Raw genomic sequence first — 17,043 nt, 5'->3', positions numbered from 1 at the left:
CTCTCAGCTGAGAATAAACGCAATAGAGTGGTCGCCTCTGAGGCTCTTTTGGCGCGCATAAGTCGGAATCGTGAGGAATTTTTTCGTCGATTTGTGACTGGAATGAAACATGGATACACCATTACACTCCTGAGACAAAGGAACAATACAAACAGTGGATATTCTACTTATTTCCAAACTTGAAAAAATGGCTCGGTGGACAGAGATTTCCAGACAACGAAGACGTCATTGCCTCTGTAAGGGCTTATTTTGAGGAACTTCCGAAAACGCACTTTTCTGAAGGATTAAAAAAACTTGGAAAGCGATTGACCAAGTGTATAGAGCTCCAAGGAGATTATGTTGAAAAATAAAAAAAAAATTTACCCAAAAAAAATTGTTTTTATACTTCATTCTAAGGACTTATTGAACTACCCTCGTAGCTTTATCTATTTCAGGACTCTGTCAAGTGAATTGGTGGCCCCGGATATTGCTTAAATATTCTGTACGGTTAATTAAAAAAAAAGATAAACAATATATTAGAAATTTGTAGTTATAATAAATTGAATTTTAAAGAACATTCATGTAAAATAACCTGTTTCAGATAGATTATTTTAAAAACTTTCTAACCTTAAATTCTTCTTGAAATTGGATTGAAAATACTACACAGACTGCCACCCTTTTTTATATTTATTTACAATAAATTATAATTAAAGAAATTATAAATAAATCATTTCTGAAAAGTGCGATAAACGTCATATTATTGGGGCACTCGTGACACAAAGCCCGGTCCTGTGTTGCGCCAAACTTCAGCCAACGAAAATATTCTCGACCAATCAACTTTATCTAGAAAGAGATAGGTCTACGTCTCATATATTTTTTCTCTCTTTAGAGCCCATTACCGTTCTCCCCACAACATTATCGGTCCATTTCTATATGTCGATGAATTATCTATCAATGTGACGATGTGAAACTCATGATAAACAGGTTAGGCCGTAGCGCCTCTTGCGGAAAAGCGTTGAAATACAAGTTTTGCAAATGATATTATTTCGAATTAAAAGCTTTTCAAATTGTACACTTTTAGATTAAATTTTGAAAATTGTGCAATTTTATTAGAGAAGATTTGAAATTGTATCATTTCTAATTTAAAGCTTATAAAATCAGAATTTATTTTAAGTAAAAGAAGCGCGAATTTTTACGATTTAAGATTATAAGAAAATTTCGAAAATAGGACAAGTTCAAAACGTTAAAATAGAAATATTTTCCAAAAACAAATATGAAAATTCGATGATTTAAAAATCAAAGGAGTTAAAACTATATTATTTGTAATGAAAAGCGTTCCAAATTGGAAAATTCCAGATTAAAATTTTTTGATTGGGCAATTTTAGTAGAGAGGAGTTGAAAATTCAACTCTTTTTTTATATTTTCTCTTTTTGATTATAAAATTCACCCGCTTTAGTAAATGCTTGGTTGAAAATTAAACAATTTGGTTAAAAAGACACAACTTATGGTTGAACATTCTACTGTTTGAATATAATATTTGGGCGTTGAAAAAAGAACTGAAATATTTGTTGGATGAAAATTCAACTATTTTTCAAAAATTCTTTTTGTTCGTATTTAATTAAGAATCCATCCGTTTGAAGAAAAAAGTCATCTTTTTGAATAAAAAAGCAACTGTTTTGTTGAAAATTAAACTATTATAATATTTTTTTGAAAATTCAACTGTTTCGTTGAAAATGTACTGTTTGTTTAAAATGTATATTTTGGTGTTGAAAAATGAACTGAAATCTTCTCTGTATGAGAGTTCCGCTTATAAAAAATTTGTCATTTTTATAACAAATTCATCTGTTTTAGTACAAAATTTTTTTTTATATAAAAATGCAACTATTTGGTAGAGAATGCAACTATTTTGTTAAAAATACCTGCTTTTTGGTAGAAAAAATTCGTCATTTTAGATTGAAAACTCCATTTTTTTTTGCAGAAACTTATTTTTTTGTTAAAAAAAATTCCATTTTTGATTTTGCAGTCAACTGGAATCTTTTGGATGAAAACTCAATTTTTTTTATTCAAAAATTCTGATGCTTCAGGAGAAATTTCATATTTTAAAAAATAAAAATACAACTATTTGGTAGAGAATTCAACAATTTTGTTAAAAAGTCATCCTTTTTGGTTGAAAATTCGTTTTCTTTGGTTAAAAAAACGTCTTCTTGGATTGAAAATTTAATGTTTTCGTAGAAAATTATATCTTGTTTAAAAATTCATATTAAGATGGTAAAATTCGAATTAAATCTTTCTCAACCGAAAATTCAACTACTTTTTGTGTTTTTGAAAATTTATCTTTTTGATTTAAAGTTTCATTTGTTTTAGAAGAAATTTCAGGTTTTTTTAATGAAAAATGCTTGAGTATACAATTAATTTGTTTGAAAGATTTGGTTGAATCACTTTGTTAAAAAATCACTTTTTTTGTTAATGAATCATATTTTAAGTTGAAAATTTTTTTCTTTGGTTGAAAGTTTAATTATTGTGTTGAAAAATAATCTTTTTTATTTAAAAATTCAACTAATTGGGTAAAAAATAAACTACATTGTTCAAATTTTTTTATTGAAGGCTTATCTCTGGTTGAAAATTTAACTGTTTAGTGGAAAATACTTTTTTGTTGTTTAAAATTCATTTATTAACAGAAAATAAAACTTTTCTATATTTTGAGGTTGGTATTTGTTAGTTAAAAATTCGCCTTTTTTGTTCAAACAATTTTTTAGTTTGAAATTTCATTTTTGTTGGGTAAAAATGCATTAGTTTCGTGAAAAATTAATTTTTTGCTGGAAAGCCATATTTTTGGTTTGAAAATTAAATTTTTGTAAATCAAATTTGTCTTCTGGCTTAAAGGTTTAATAAATTTTATATTTTGTTGAGACTTTATCTTTTGTGGTAGAATATTAATTTTTTCGGTGAATAATTAAAATTCCTTCAAGAATTTACATTTTTGTTCAAAATTCATGCAATTTCTTAATAATTCGTCTTTTTCGTTGAAAATGCATTAGTTTGACTGAACATTTTTTTTAGTGAAAATTTTTTAACTCAAACTTTAACTATTTCATTTGTTCCAAGCAATGAAACCTTTCTTTTGGGAGTCAAAAACAGTTCCCTAAAGTTTCATACAAAAAATTCCGTCTGTGTCCGCATCGTAGATATGGCTAAAAATGTCAAAAAACGAAGCACTTCTTCAAATTTGAAGATCAAAAAATTTTGTTTTTAGATTTAAATGATTAATAAAAATAGTTCAAAGCAAGCCAATTTATACATGTATAGCTACAATTCAGTTAAAACATTTTTTACCCTCCCTAATTGACTAAGTTTCAAATAATCGAAAAAGTCGACTTTTTCGATATTTTCTTAACGATAAATTTCTCGAATTTTTGACCATATTATGTTTGATTTAATGGGAATGTATTTGCAATATATTGCAACAATACTATATAAAGAATGTTGACATTAAAATTGCTTGATGATTCAACTAACTTGTTGAAAATTCGTTTTTTTTTTTTAATTTATTTATCCCATTTTTTTCGAAAATTTATCTTTTCTGGTATTAAATTAAACTTTTGGTTGAAAATTCATCTGATTAGTTAAAAAATTACCATGTTTGTAAGATTTCATTTTCTGTTCTTAAAAAGTTGATTTTTTTTTTAAATTCACCATTTGGATTTTCAAAATTTAACTATTGGCTTAAGAATTCATTTTTTGTTTGTTTTGAAGATTCACTATTTTAGTTAAAAATTAATTTCTTTGCTTAAATGATAAACTATTTTATTGGATCTTTTTGAGTTTGTTGAATGTAATTTTTTTACCAAAAGTATAGCTATTCCATTTTTGTTAGAAAATTTATTTGTTGTAGTTGAAAATTTTTGGGTTATCAATTAATTTTTTTTAAAATTAGTCTAGTTTGGTTCAGGATTCAAATCGACACATCGAGTTGAAAATTTAAAATAATAAATAAGAAGCACTAAGAAAGGTGAACCGGGCCCTCAATTTTAATAATTATGAAATTTTTCTTTTGTAAATAATTTTTATTTTCTTTTTTAATAATTAAAAAAATGTAGGAAAAAAGTCAGGAAATAAAAAAGTGTCAATAAGGGAGGAACCTGGCCACTTGAACCACTCGTCACATGGCCTCAAGTAAGTTTTGATTTTCAAAAATAATTATCTCAATTTAAATAATCTAATTAAAATGATCATTTTTCATCTGATGCAATAATACAACTTTTGATTAATATTTGACAATAAATTTATATTCTTGATCACTGCCCTTCAACTGAAACTGAATTCTTAATTATGTACATGAATTTGGCAACATTCTTACCTTCGAATTTTTTTTAGAAAAGAATGGAATTGTTTTCAATATTTTTTCACTAGTTTCTTCGATTCGTCAAACTCTCAACTTAAAAACTGTCTTATGATTATGTCTTCTTATTTTCATCAAAAATTTATTTTACGTGTTAAAAAAAATTGATTGTAACGTGTTGGAAAAGTCTTAAGGATAAAGGACCAACATAATTCGTCTAATGGCAATGCTACTTTTGAAATTAATGTTTCCGATTTTTTTTAACGAAACTCACCAATTGCGTTTTTCCTTTCACCTAAATTCTCAGATTTTCTCAGACAAATAAAATATTTGTTCGTCACTCTTGGAATTCATATCATAATGTATAAGATGCTCACCTAATGATTTCACCGTACTCGTCAATCTTGACTTTTTCCTCCACAAAAGGAAACATCGGATATTGTTTCTTACTCTGCTTGAAAAAGCCTGGTTTGCTTTCCAGTTTGACGAGCAAATCGTGTTTTCCCTTTCCTCCACCAACCTCTATTTCATCATCAGACTCTGAACTCACATCTGCAGTTTCCCTAAAACCACAAAAACAGTCGTGAACTTTGCTATACTTTTTCATCTTTACAATAATGAAAATAGTATTGAGAATAAGTAAATATAAAATAAAACATACATCTGTTCTTGTCTGAGCTGTTCCTGTTTTAATTTCTCCTTTTTCAAATGCTCTTCCAACTCAGCTCCTTCCAATTTTACACGTTTTTTCACGTCTAATGTGAAACTTCTGCTTCCACCCTTTTCTACCAAATCTCTGGCTAAAGTTCCAGGCGATGTTCTACTCGTTATAATAATACTGTTCTGAGGATTCGCGCACCACTGGAGAAACAGTTCACGCGAAAATCCGCATTCCATATCTGGTGTGCTAGCCAAAACGACCTACAATTTATAGAACTATATTTTTAAAAGGGATGAAAAATCTAAAGTGAACGAAATTTAACAGTATTAAATGATTAAAGCACCTGGAAATAGTTTTAAAATGTGTGCAAATCTGAAAGCAAAACAAATTATATTCACTGAATTACATCCTACCTTTGGACTTGGAACTTGATTTAATTCTGCCATACTGTGACAAAGCTGAAGATGTTTAAACTGAAAAGGATTGTTTCTTGCACCTTCAAAACTCCTCATCAACTTATCGCTCATCCATTCAATTTGAGATTTGGCAAACTCCACAACATTATAACTGACGTTATTCAGAAGGGCCAGTGAATAAGCAAGCAATCCCGAATCCTTATTTCTCCAGAGCTGATCCAACATGTGAGCGAGTTCCAAAACTCTACCAGCAGTGTCAACACCAACGAGAACATTTCCACCTCCTCGTAAAGTTTGAAGAATATTGGCTATAGAAGAACACAATAATAGTAGAAAATAGTTCCGACACTCCCCGACTTCTCTCGAATCTTACCTCACATTTTCTTCATATTCTATGAGTATGATGTGTTTTCATTTGGAACAAAAATATTAAAAATGATAATTGAAGCATTCTTCTAGTTTGGATTTCAATAAGAGACAAACTTATTAAAAACGACGTGATTCAGACCAAATTTCTTACAAAATTAGGAGGTAACATTTATCATAGGGCACTTTTTTCACACTCAAAGGTTAACAAATTCAGGATAAATTCATAATACTTTAAAATTATTCAAAATAAATTCGAAAAAATTTTAATAGATTGGAAAAAATGGTTTAAATAAAAAACAATTCGATTGATTTCCGTAAAATTTTAATGAATTTGAATGAATTTGAGAAAAATGAGAAGAATTCGATGAAATTAATAATAATTGAATTAAATAAAAAAAATTCTTATGAATTGAAAACAATTTAAAAATATGGAAAAACTTCATTGAATTCAGAAACTTTGAAATTAACTGAGAAAAATTGAAGGGAATTAAAAAAAATGTAATAAAATGCCTAAGAATTCAAAATGCGATTCCAAGACTTCAGGATCAATTAAATAAAAACTTTTACAAATTAAAAAAAAAAAATCCATTGGTATTTTCACTTCAACCATCAGCTAACTTCACTTCAGTGAACAATAAAGGAAAAACAATGGAACAAATTGATGAAACTAGTACTTAAAACTAGCACTTAAAGCTGTTGCTCTGGGTGGTTCGGAACCAACCTTAAACTGTAGGCCCCCCTCCCACCACCAAGTAAGTACGTAAACCCTTAGGGGACACATTAGAAGCTTCCATTCTTAATCATTATTATCATTTTATTATTTTATTAAATATTAATTGAAAAATTAAAATACGTAACTGAATTAAGTAGAATTGAGTAAATTTAGAAGAATTAAAGTGAATAAAAAAATTCAAGAGTATTTAAAAGAATCGAGAGTAAATTAATAAGAATTCAGGGTGAATTTCAAAAAATAATTTCAAATTTTTAAATCTATGAAAACATACTAATTCCTGACAAAAGAAGTGACTAATGCCTACAAAAATTCAAATGAATTCGAATAATTTGTAAAAATCGAAAACAAATATTAAATATTACAAAAAAAACGAACTAAATTAAAAAATCAATCAATGGAATTAAAAACAATTCAAAAGCAAAAAGAAATTGATTGCATTGGGGAAGCTTGAAATGAGGTTAGAAAAATTGAAAGGATATTCAAAAGAATTTGATAAAATACCTACCTTTTTAATAAAAACAAAAATGTTAATTCAAACCAATCTATTGAATTAAGTAAAATTGAGTAAATTTAGAAGAATTCGAGTTAATTGTAAAATTTAAAAGAACTCTAAAGAATCGAAAAGAATTCAGGATAAATTAATAAGAATGCCGGGTGAACACCAAAAAGTAATTTTAAATCTCTTCAAATCTTTGACAGCCTAAAAAATATCTTACTTTTTTTAATAAATTCTATGAAATTTGGTGATATTTCCTTAAATCCTGGAAAATATACTAAAATACCTTGAGAGCTTTAAAAATCTTAAAAATAACTAAAATCCTAAAACCTTATAGGTCCTGTAAAATCGCTCCATATTTTCCGAAATTTAGAAAATGCATTATCCTAAAACATTACAAATGCTTTGAAAGCCTTTCAAATTAATAAAATTAATTACTAATTTCTTGGAATCTTTTAAAAGTCCCTAAAATATTTTATATTGAAAGCTCTTGAAAATGCCTTAAAGTATTAAAAATACCCTAAAATGTTAAAAATCACTTTAAATATAGTGATTGAACCACGAGTTATATAGGGGAATATAGGGAAAATATTCAATATTGAATTAAAAATAGTGAGTAAAAAATATTGTTGATGAGTATAAAATCAGAATTTCATCAAGAATTTTATATAATACGAGATCCAAGGAATTATATGACTTTGGAAACAACTTTATTTATTTTTTTCACTCATAAAGTTCCCATTTTCATAATCTCAAGACGAGAGGTAGGCTATTACTGAATTCAGGTATACACTTTTCTCTGAATTCTTTTAAAATTGATATCTTTTAAACGTGATTTCGAACAATTTTCATGTTGAAATATAATGTTCCTAGATTTTCCTGAAGTCAAATTTGACGATTTGAAGTTTGAAATGGAAGTATAAAATAATTTGAATCAGACTAAATAACTACAATTAATTGCAAAATACTGCTTCGAAATGTCAAATTTTGAGATTTCAACTTGATACTTCTCCGTCAGTATTATGTGAAAATAATTAAATTCAAGTTATAAAATATACGTTTCTTATATTAATTTTAATAAATTTAATTTGATAATTAATTATTGAATAATAATAATAATAAATAATAATAATACGGAATAAATAATAAATAAAATATAAATAATAAATACGGAATAAAAATATGAATAAAATTAGCTCTTCCAATTAGATTGCTTTACATCTCAAACTTTATAAGTTTTTTTTTTATTTGAAAGTTTTCTTAAAAATAAAATGTGACTTTTGCGAAAGATGATCCTGGAACGGCAAAGTTCAATAATAATTGATTTAATAAGTTTGAAAATCACTTTCACATTCCCAACTTCATACACTTTCCCATATTCCCCTCTTTTCTCCTTTTTAAAGGAGAAAATTCTCGTGTTTTCAATAAATTTCCCCTTTTTATGTATTCATCGTTCAATTCTTTTTATTGTATTTGGTTTGCAAATGTAATTGTTTTGTTGAAAATGTAAATATTTTGTTGAAGTCATTTTTTTTTAGTCAACAATGAAAAAAGATGGTTGAAAGTCGAATTACTTTGTTAAAAATATATCTTTTTCGTAGAAAATTCATCTCTTTGGTACTTACTCATTAATTTCTCGTCTCTGGTGCGTCGCCTAGCTTGCTGATAAGTTGCATTAAAAGCGTCAGTGATTAGTAAAGAAGGCCTTTGTAGTCTCTCCAATTCGCATCCGTTCAAATGCCTCTCCTTTTTGTGATTAAAATCCACAGCGTAGATTATATCCTCTTCTCCGACCTTCACTATCTTCCAAATTGTGCCGCCGATCATATGACCAGCTGGAAGAGGTGTTAGGGTAACTCCATATCCTTTGCCTTTCATGGAAATACTCTGATTGTATTTCAACTGCACAATTTTGTCGAATGCTGCGTCAACGTCGTCTAATGTAAAGAGGTCGAAGTCTTCCATATTATGCCGAGACTGCGAAATTTAAATTTCATCTCTTTCAGATTTTCTTATTACTCAAAATTTCGAGTGCTTTCAAATTTAAGAGATTATAAACTCAACTGCCTCCAAAATCAAATCTTTTAAATTTGGTACTTTACATAAAAAAAAGATTGTTTTATCTCTACAAATATTGAGAAATTGTATTTGCATTAAAATTTCTTAAGTATGTATAGGCCGAACTCATTGCCAGTCGGGCAGGTTGAATTTTTTCTCAAAATCCTAGAACTTTTGATAGGAGTGACCTAGAGGGTATCATTTTTTTTTTAAGTTTAATATAAATCCTTAATGACCATAGGAAAAACATAAAGACAGTGTAAAATATAAATGATGACCTTGAAAATCTATGTTGAATGTAGCAATTTTTGTACAAAAATGTTTATCGAATACCATGGGCGTATTGGGAATGGTGGTCTACCATTTCTCCACCTGGTGCCCAAAACTGGAACTAAAAAGAGTAGGTAAAATTTTAAAGTTGTACATTAATTTTTGCATAAAAGTAGGTTAAAAAAAAAACTATTTCCCTATTTCATAGAAGTTTCAATGAATTTTAATTTAGATGAACTTGAATTAGTGTATGTAGCGAAAATTTGTATCCAGATTATGCGAAAAATACGAATAATAGATGATTTAGGGTGGCTGTTTTAATCCAAGAAAAAAAATCCTAGTCATTTTCCGGCTCACAAACATTTTTGACGGTCAATGAAATTTAAAAAATCGAACTCTGAAGCTAACAATTTTTCCATTTGAATTAATAAAAACTGAGCTACAAATAAAAGCGCTCAAAGTGGAACACTTCAATTTCAAACTTTTACAATGCAAAATAAATTTTTTAACTTTTGTAAATTGTATAATTCAAAGATTCAGATTCAGTTCTAAATATATAAATCCACGTTATTATTTTCAATGCTCTAAAGTCTAAATTGAAGAATCAATCAATGAATTAACAATTTTTCAAAATTAGATCATTTAAAACAATTTTAAGCCAGAAACATTAAAAACTGAACGATTATATTTTTTTATAAACTGAACACTTCTTAAATTAAAAGTTGAATTATTTATATTTTAAATGGTTCAAAAATCCTTAAAATGCTTCCCAATTATATTTGAAAATCTTGAACCATCTGCATGTTCACATTTTTTTAAATTTTTAATTATTTTTGAAATTATTTCAGAACTTCTAAGCATCCTTTAAAATAAATCCAATTTTTTCTAAATTTCTTTTTAAATTCTCTTCCACATTAATTTTTGATAATTTTATAAATCTTTCTTAAATTTTTTATTCGAAATCAGCCAAAATCTATATTTTGGCGGTACACGTACACACTTTGTTTAAATTATTTGAAATCATTTCAAATTTTAAATTGAATTTTAATTTTTTCAAAACTTCTAAATATTTCTTCAACTTCCTTGTTGTTCTTGAAAGAATAATACGTGTTCAATTGTTATTTATACATCGAAGTTCAACAATTTTACTTGACAATTAAATTTTTTTAAATAGAACAAGTAAAATTTAACGTTCAAAATTTACTTTTTTAATATTTAACTATAATTACAGATTTTAAATAAACAGACATTTATAAATATTAAGTATTTCTTATTTTTCTTAATTAAAAAATGTCAAATTGAATGGTTTAAAAATTGAATATTTTAGACTGAACTAATATTTGAGATTTAATAAAAACCTTTGTTTATGAATATATTATTTTAAAGTTATTTTAAAATTGTAAATAGTTTACATAATTTTTAACGTTAGAAGCTGGAAATTTAAAAATTGCGAACTGATTTCGAATCGTCTTGTAAAGTTAATTATTATTCATTTTTTAAATCTTAAAGAACAGTTTACTTTTAAAAATCATTACTAATTTATATTTGCAGTTGATCAACTGAAAATGTATTTTGAAAAAGGATGAAAATCACAGTAGGACAGATATTTCTGCAAACAAATATTTTCTTCACCTTACAAGATGTAAATTCCATCTACACCCCCTTGTTTCCGATAAAGACTTACTTTTAGTATTCAACAAATACTTTATACTCCACAACAAAAATCGTTAGAACTCTTTTATAAAAAAAGTTAATGTACAACTTTAGAATCGTATCTATTCTTTCTAGTTCGAATTTTTGTTACCAGGTTGCTATTTTAATCATTAAACAAACGTATAATTTTTATCAAAGCAAATTTTACCATTCGGAGTATTTAAGGACTTCTAGGGTCACTGACTTCAAATCCGAATTAAAAATATCAAAATTAAAAATTGCAAATACAATATGGCGGACCATAATTGTAAAAATGAAAGATGTTTCACTAAGAATTGATACTCGGGGGTTTTTCGGTTCGCTTCTTTCAAATCCGAAGTCGAAATATGAAGATTCAAAATGGAGGATAATTCAAGAACAGGGACATCTTTTTCTGCATACTTAGAATTTGCTTTTGCTCGTATATTAATAGTTACTTTAGTGACATATTTTATTGGAACAGTCTTCCTTATCTTTTAATCTTCATACTCAGATATTTTTATATACAAATGAGTATTTCTGTGTGTATGTATTGGATTTGAAATCGCCGACCCGAAAAATACCGTTATAGGAATTTTGAGTAAAATCGTTTTTTTTTTACAATTACGAACCCTCATATTGGATCCACCTTCATACCCAAATAACAGGTTTTAGTGAAATCGGTTTCATTTTTATTTTTATGATCCGTCATTTTTAATTTGACATTTTGACTTCGGATTTTAAATCAAATTTCCTTGAAGAATTAAAATAACAGATATTCTCTATATTTTTTTAATATTTGCTAAGGATTTTTCTTTAATTAAAAAATATCTCTCTAGGTTACCTCTAACTTACTGAGAGAAAAAACTAAAGTATTGCAGTGTCTAAACCAATGCATATATTTAACATTGTCTTTTTTAATTCATATAGATCTTTCTTTTCTCTTTAAAAATTCGTAGCACTTTACATTTTTAAAGTACATAACTTGTGTCACAATTCGTATTTTGAATCATTCATCGACAGTAATATCTTGTCAATCGTGGTTTACTGTTTCTGTCATGAAAGATTTGTTTGTACCTTTTCTCATATTTCAAGCTTCCATATTTTATTTATTGATTCATATTTTTGCGAATATTTCAATAATAACGCAAAATAAAACAAAATTCCCAAAGGACTTTTCGTATCGCTTTTGCAAAAATTTTGAATGATCATTTTTTTAAAAGAAAACAAATTCTTTCTCCTCTCCAAGATGTGGAAATATGATAAAATATTATGGAATATATTTAACTTTATTAGTAGTACTTTTAAAAAAATGTAAGTGAAGAAGAAACTATTTCAAATCTTTAAGTTTTTGGAAATTTACTGTGAATTAAAAAAGAGAATAGAAAAGTCTATCAGAATCAAAAGAAAAATTTCAAATTGATGAAACGGGTATCGTCTGAAATCCTTTAGAGAACAACATTTCTAGAGGAATTGATTATGTGGCTAGCATGCACAGCTTGTTCGACTGGAAATGATTTCGACCCACAGGTGTAATTTAACTGAAAAAATTAGGAATAAGAAAATTACCTGAAAGAGGTCATACATAAACATTTGTCCCATTTTATACACTGGAATGGTTGCATAAATGGGACAACTAAGACCACATTTTCCCACCAAATATGGCAAAGCTCCTAAGTGCAACGGATCAGGATAAGATAAAAGAACTGCATCTATTTGATTGACGTGCCTGAGTCAAAATATATTAGTTACATTAAAAACATATATTATAATCCATCATTCCAATCAATGAAAAAAAAACAATTATAATATGTATAAAAAGAACTTCGGGATGTAAAATATTCGTCATTTAACGCCTTTGAAAAGGTCAGGGAATTTCTATAACTTTAAATAGCTGCTAAGAAGAAGAATTTTGAAAATTTTCAATTTTAATTAAAAAATGTTTTCCTCCATTCATAAAGGACTCTAGGTTCAAAATATTACAAAATTGTGGTCACATAATATTCTTCTTAGTAACTTGTTTGCCTCGCATTTCTTTTTTGTTTGCAGTTTCTGCCTCCTGGAGATTACATTTTTAGTTATAAATTTTATTATCTGTTTATAAATTCAAACGGCTTTGTTGAAAATTCCTCCTTTCCCGTTTAAAATTCAACTACTTTCGTAAAAAATTTACTTTTTGTTAAAGATTCATATTTTATTGTTAAGAAATCAAATTAATTTTTTTTATGACAACTCTACTTTTTTTATTTAAATATTCATCTATTTTAATAGAAGTTGCATCTTTCTTGGATAAAAAAGCAACTATTTAGTTGAAAATTCAACAATTTTGTTAAAAAGTTATCCTTTTGACTGAAAATTAAACTGTTTTATTGAAATTTCATTTTTTCGGGTTGACAATTCAAGTATCTTCGTACAAAATTTACTTCTTGTTTGAAACTCATATGTTTATGTTGAAACGTCAAACTCAAATATTTTTGCATGAAAACTCAACTATTTTTTGAAAATTGGTCTTTTTAATTTAAAAATACACCTGTTTTAGTAGAACTTGCATCTCTCTTGGATAAAAATGTCGCTATTTAATTGAAAATTCTACAATTCTGTTAAAAAATCATCCTTTTTGCTGAAAATTCCACTGCTTCATAGAAAATTTACTTAATGTTTAAAATTGATCTTTTCGTGTTGAAAAGTCAACTTCAATCTTTTTTGAATGAAAATTTAAGTATTTTTTTTAAATAAGTCTTTGATTTAAAAATTCATCTATTTAAGTATAAATTTGATCTTTCTTGAATGAAAATGCAACTGTCTGGTTAAAAATTAATCTTTTTTGCTTGATGATTCATACATTTTGTTTGTAAATTTTGGTTAAGCCACTTTGTTCAGAAATATTTTTTTTATTGAAGATTCATATTTTCAGTTCAAAATTCATATCTTTGGTTGCAATTGGAACTATTTTGTTAAAAAATTACCCTTTCTAATTGAAAATTTAAATACAAGGGTAAAAGTTGAACTTTTCTTAAACTCTTTTTTTAATGATGGTTTAATTTTTTGGTTGAAAATGTAATTACTATTTTGTAAATTGGCTTTTTTAATTTAATAAATTCATCTGTTTTAGTAGAGCTGGCATCTCTCTTGTATAAAAATGTCACTATTCAATTGAAAATTCTACAATCCTGTTAAAAAATCATACTTTTTGCTGAAAATTCCACTGTTTTATAACAAATTTACTTTTTGTTTAAAATGGACATTTTAGTGTTGAAAATTCAACTGAATTCTTTTTTGGATGAAAATTCAACAATTTTTTTTAAATATGGCTTTGATTAAAAAATTCATTTGTTTTAGTAGAAATTTTATCTTTCTTTAATGAAAATAAAACTGTTTGGTTGAAAATTAATCTTTTTTGCTTGAGGATTCATATATTTTGTTTGTGAATTTTGGTTAAACCACTTTGTTCATAAATCATTTTTTTTTAAAGATTCATATTTTTATTTGAAAATGCATCTCGTTATTTGCTATTTGAACTATCATGTTAAAAAGTTACCTTTTTTAATTGAAAATTTAAATACGTGGGTAAAAGTTTAACTAATTTCTTAAACTTTTTTTAATGCAAAAATTTAACTACTTTTGGAAAATTATTTTTTTCCTGAAAATTCAACTATTCGTTTGAAAATATAAGTATTTCGTTAAAAATTTATCTTTTATGGTATAAAAGTATATTTTTTTAATATGCCAAGATTAAAATGTTGGTATTTGAATATTAATAGTCAGGGAAAATGAAAAATTAGGAAATTTTTAGAATGAAGTTTTCTGTCTCCATTCCTACCTATTTCTACCAGAAATAACTAGCAAACAGCAAACTGAAATCTATTTTAATGCCTTTTCCATAATGCATTTGACAAAATGAAGCATAATTTCAAAATTAATTAACAATAAACATTTTTATATGTATGAGATACACCCGACGATCCAAAAATCTTACCTTTTCAATTCTTTAATAAAATCTTGATCGAAATTTTCGTCCCAACCGCAATCTAGCAGAATTTTGAGCTCGTCGAGTTGCAGCAGATAACATGGTGGACTTTCATCCATTGCCCCGCTAATAGCGCTCAGTTTAATAATCGACGTCATGGTGATGTTTTTTTTTCTGTTATAGCTTTAATTAACCACCTGAAAGGAAAAACAAATTAACATGTATGAAACTTAGAAATATATTATTACCTATTTAAATTAAATTATTGATGTTCATTTTTTATTGCAAATCAGTGCCAGAAAAGTTGTCCGGCATCAGGAATTCGACATAAAAGTTATAGAAAATTTAGGACTTTTGAATTCAATTTTTCTAAGTCTTATTTAAAGCAGAAATATGTTGCAATTTAGCATTTTTATTTCAAATACGACCATGGCCGGTTTTAAGATTTTACTTTTAGGAAAAAGAAGGTTGAATTATTCACTCTTAAATGACGGTAACAACATAAAAGGATGTTTATTATCGAGTTTTTGGAAATTTAATAAAATAATAAATAAATAAAAACAACTATTCAAATCCTACTTTAAGTTTATATCATGTAAATTTTACTGCAATAAACTGAAAAAAGAAATTAAAAGTATACACTTTTTTTTTAATTTTTATATAAATTTCAATAAAGAAGAATTTCTGATTTCAAACAAACCAAATGTTAAACAAATGATTCAAGAGAATAAACCCCAATAAATCATTTTTGAAATTATTAAGTTTCACAATTTAAAATCTGATAAAGAATTAAACTTGAACACTTGAATTCCGACGGATTCATATACAAAAAAAACTAAGGGGAATATTATATACGTTCTCTAAAAATTAATAACACAATTTTATCAATGAGTATTTAACTAAGATTTCCCCTTCTTGTGATTAAACCCCCGAAAAATCGAAAAACTATTTTGGGTTCGGAATAAACAAATGCAATGCAAAAATTTTCATTAACGAATGAAAAGATCGAATTATTATGAGCTATTGTGTTATTTATTTCTTCTGATATTCATTATATTAAAACGTAAACTTTAGTAAAAACATCAAATATTTAAGAGGTTACGTTGTTGACGAAAAGAAAAATAGCATATTTTCGTAATAAAACTTATTAATTGTTTAAAAAACTCTCTGTAGATAATGAATTTCATTTGTAAATATTAATATCAACTCTGGTATTCATATAAAAGTTTAAATACATGATTTATTAAGAAATTTAACATTTTTATACCTAACCTCAAAATTGTCTACGGTGACATTTGGAGTAGTTTGACTATAAATCCTACAAAGCAGGAAACATATTTAAATAACACGGATTAAAGAAAGTTTTACATTTAATATCCGATAAAATGTAACAGAAAGTTTATTTAAAGCGAAAAACGGTTATTTCTTATCATTGCATCCACACCATCATTCACACGGCAGCAGTGATGACAGATTCACATTGTTGCAAATCTGCGTGCGCCTCAGAAGGGGTATCACACGTATTCAATTTGGTTGGGTGAAATGCAGGGATGTGTTGTTACGCGTGACGCGAGGTTTTTTCCGTAAAATGCATAGGTGAAGTATTTTGCCTAGACACCAGGTAAAATCGGGTAAAATACCTAATATATCACGGACAAAGATGATGGCCAGGGATAGGTACTTGTAATACATCACATATATTACATGGTATTCGACATGTATATTACTACGTATATTACGTCCTTAGTTTTCTACTAAATGTACTAGTTTTTTTCAATCCAACCAACAGTTAACTTCACTTCTAAGATTGTTTAGGGGAAAACAAGGGACCAAATTTAACCAAATGCATTGGATTCAGTTCATTTTTGCTCTATGTTGCTAACATCTTCGTAAAAGCTCATTTTTTTATATAAGTATATTTAAAAAATAGTTTTTATTTTTTAATTACTATTTAATGTAATAATAACATGGTAATCATTGTCATTAATTGCAAAGATATTACAGAAATAAAGTTTTGTTCCATACATTTGATTCATTGTTTCCCCTCATCTTTGAACAAAGTGAAGTTAGCTGATGGTTAAAGT

General features: G+C 26.8%; 1 protein-coding gene across 3 annotated transcripts in view; it reads right to left on the bottom strand.

The window, feature by feature from the left end:
* LOC117173156 (probable cleavage and polyadenylation specificity factor subunit 2) overlaps positions 1–16,689 on the bottom strand; it is a 20,793-nt gene extending 4,104 nt beyond the window's left edge. The window contains exons 1-8 of one of the 3 annotated variants that reach the window (XM_033361566.1): positions 16,404–16,456; positions 16,232–16,277; positions 14,969–15,156; positions 12,562–12,721; positions 8,619–8,970; positions 5,393–5,703; positions 4,980–5,239; positions 4,696–4,881 (exon numbers count right to left, since the gene is read on the bottom strand). In XM_033361566.1, the coding sequence (XP_033217457.1) occupies positions 4,696–4,881; positions 4,980–5,239; positions 5,393–5,703; positions 8,619–8,970; positions 12,562–12,721; positions 14,969–15,117 (1,418 nt within the window). In that variant the 5' untranslated portion in view covers positions 15,118–15,156; positions 16,232–16,277; positions 16,404–16,456. Of the gene's footprint in view, positions 1–4,695; positions 4,882–4,979; positions 5,240–5,392; positions 5,704–8,618; positions 8,971–12,561; positions 12,722–14,968; positions 15,157–16,231; positions 16,458–16,599 lie in introns of those variants that run through there. The other 2 variants (XM_033361567.1, XM_033361565.1) reach the window with 2 other exon arrangements.
* Between the last annotated feature and the right edge of the window lie 354 nt (positions 16,690–17,043).

This window comes from Belonocnema kinseyi, chromosome 5 (assembly GCF_010883055.1).
Source record: "Belonocnema kinseyi isolate 2016_QV_RU_SX_M_011 chromosome 5, B_treatae_v1, whole genome shotgun sequence".
NCBI lineage: Eukaryota > Metazoa > Arthropoda > Insecta > Hymenoptera > Cynipidae > Belonocnema > Belonocnema kinseyi.
This window is presented reverse-complemented; position numbering and strand designations above follow the sequence as displayed.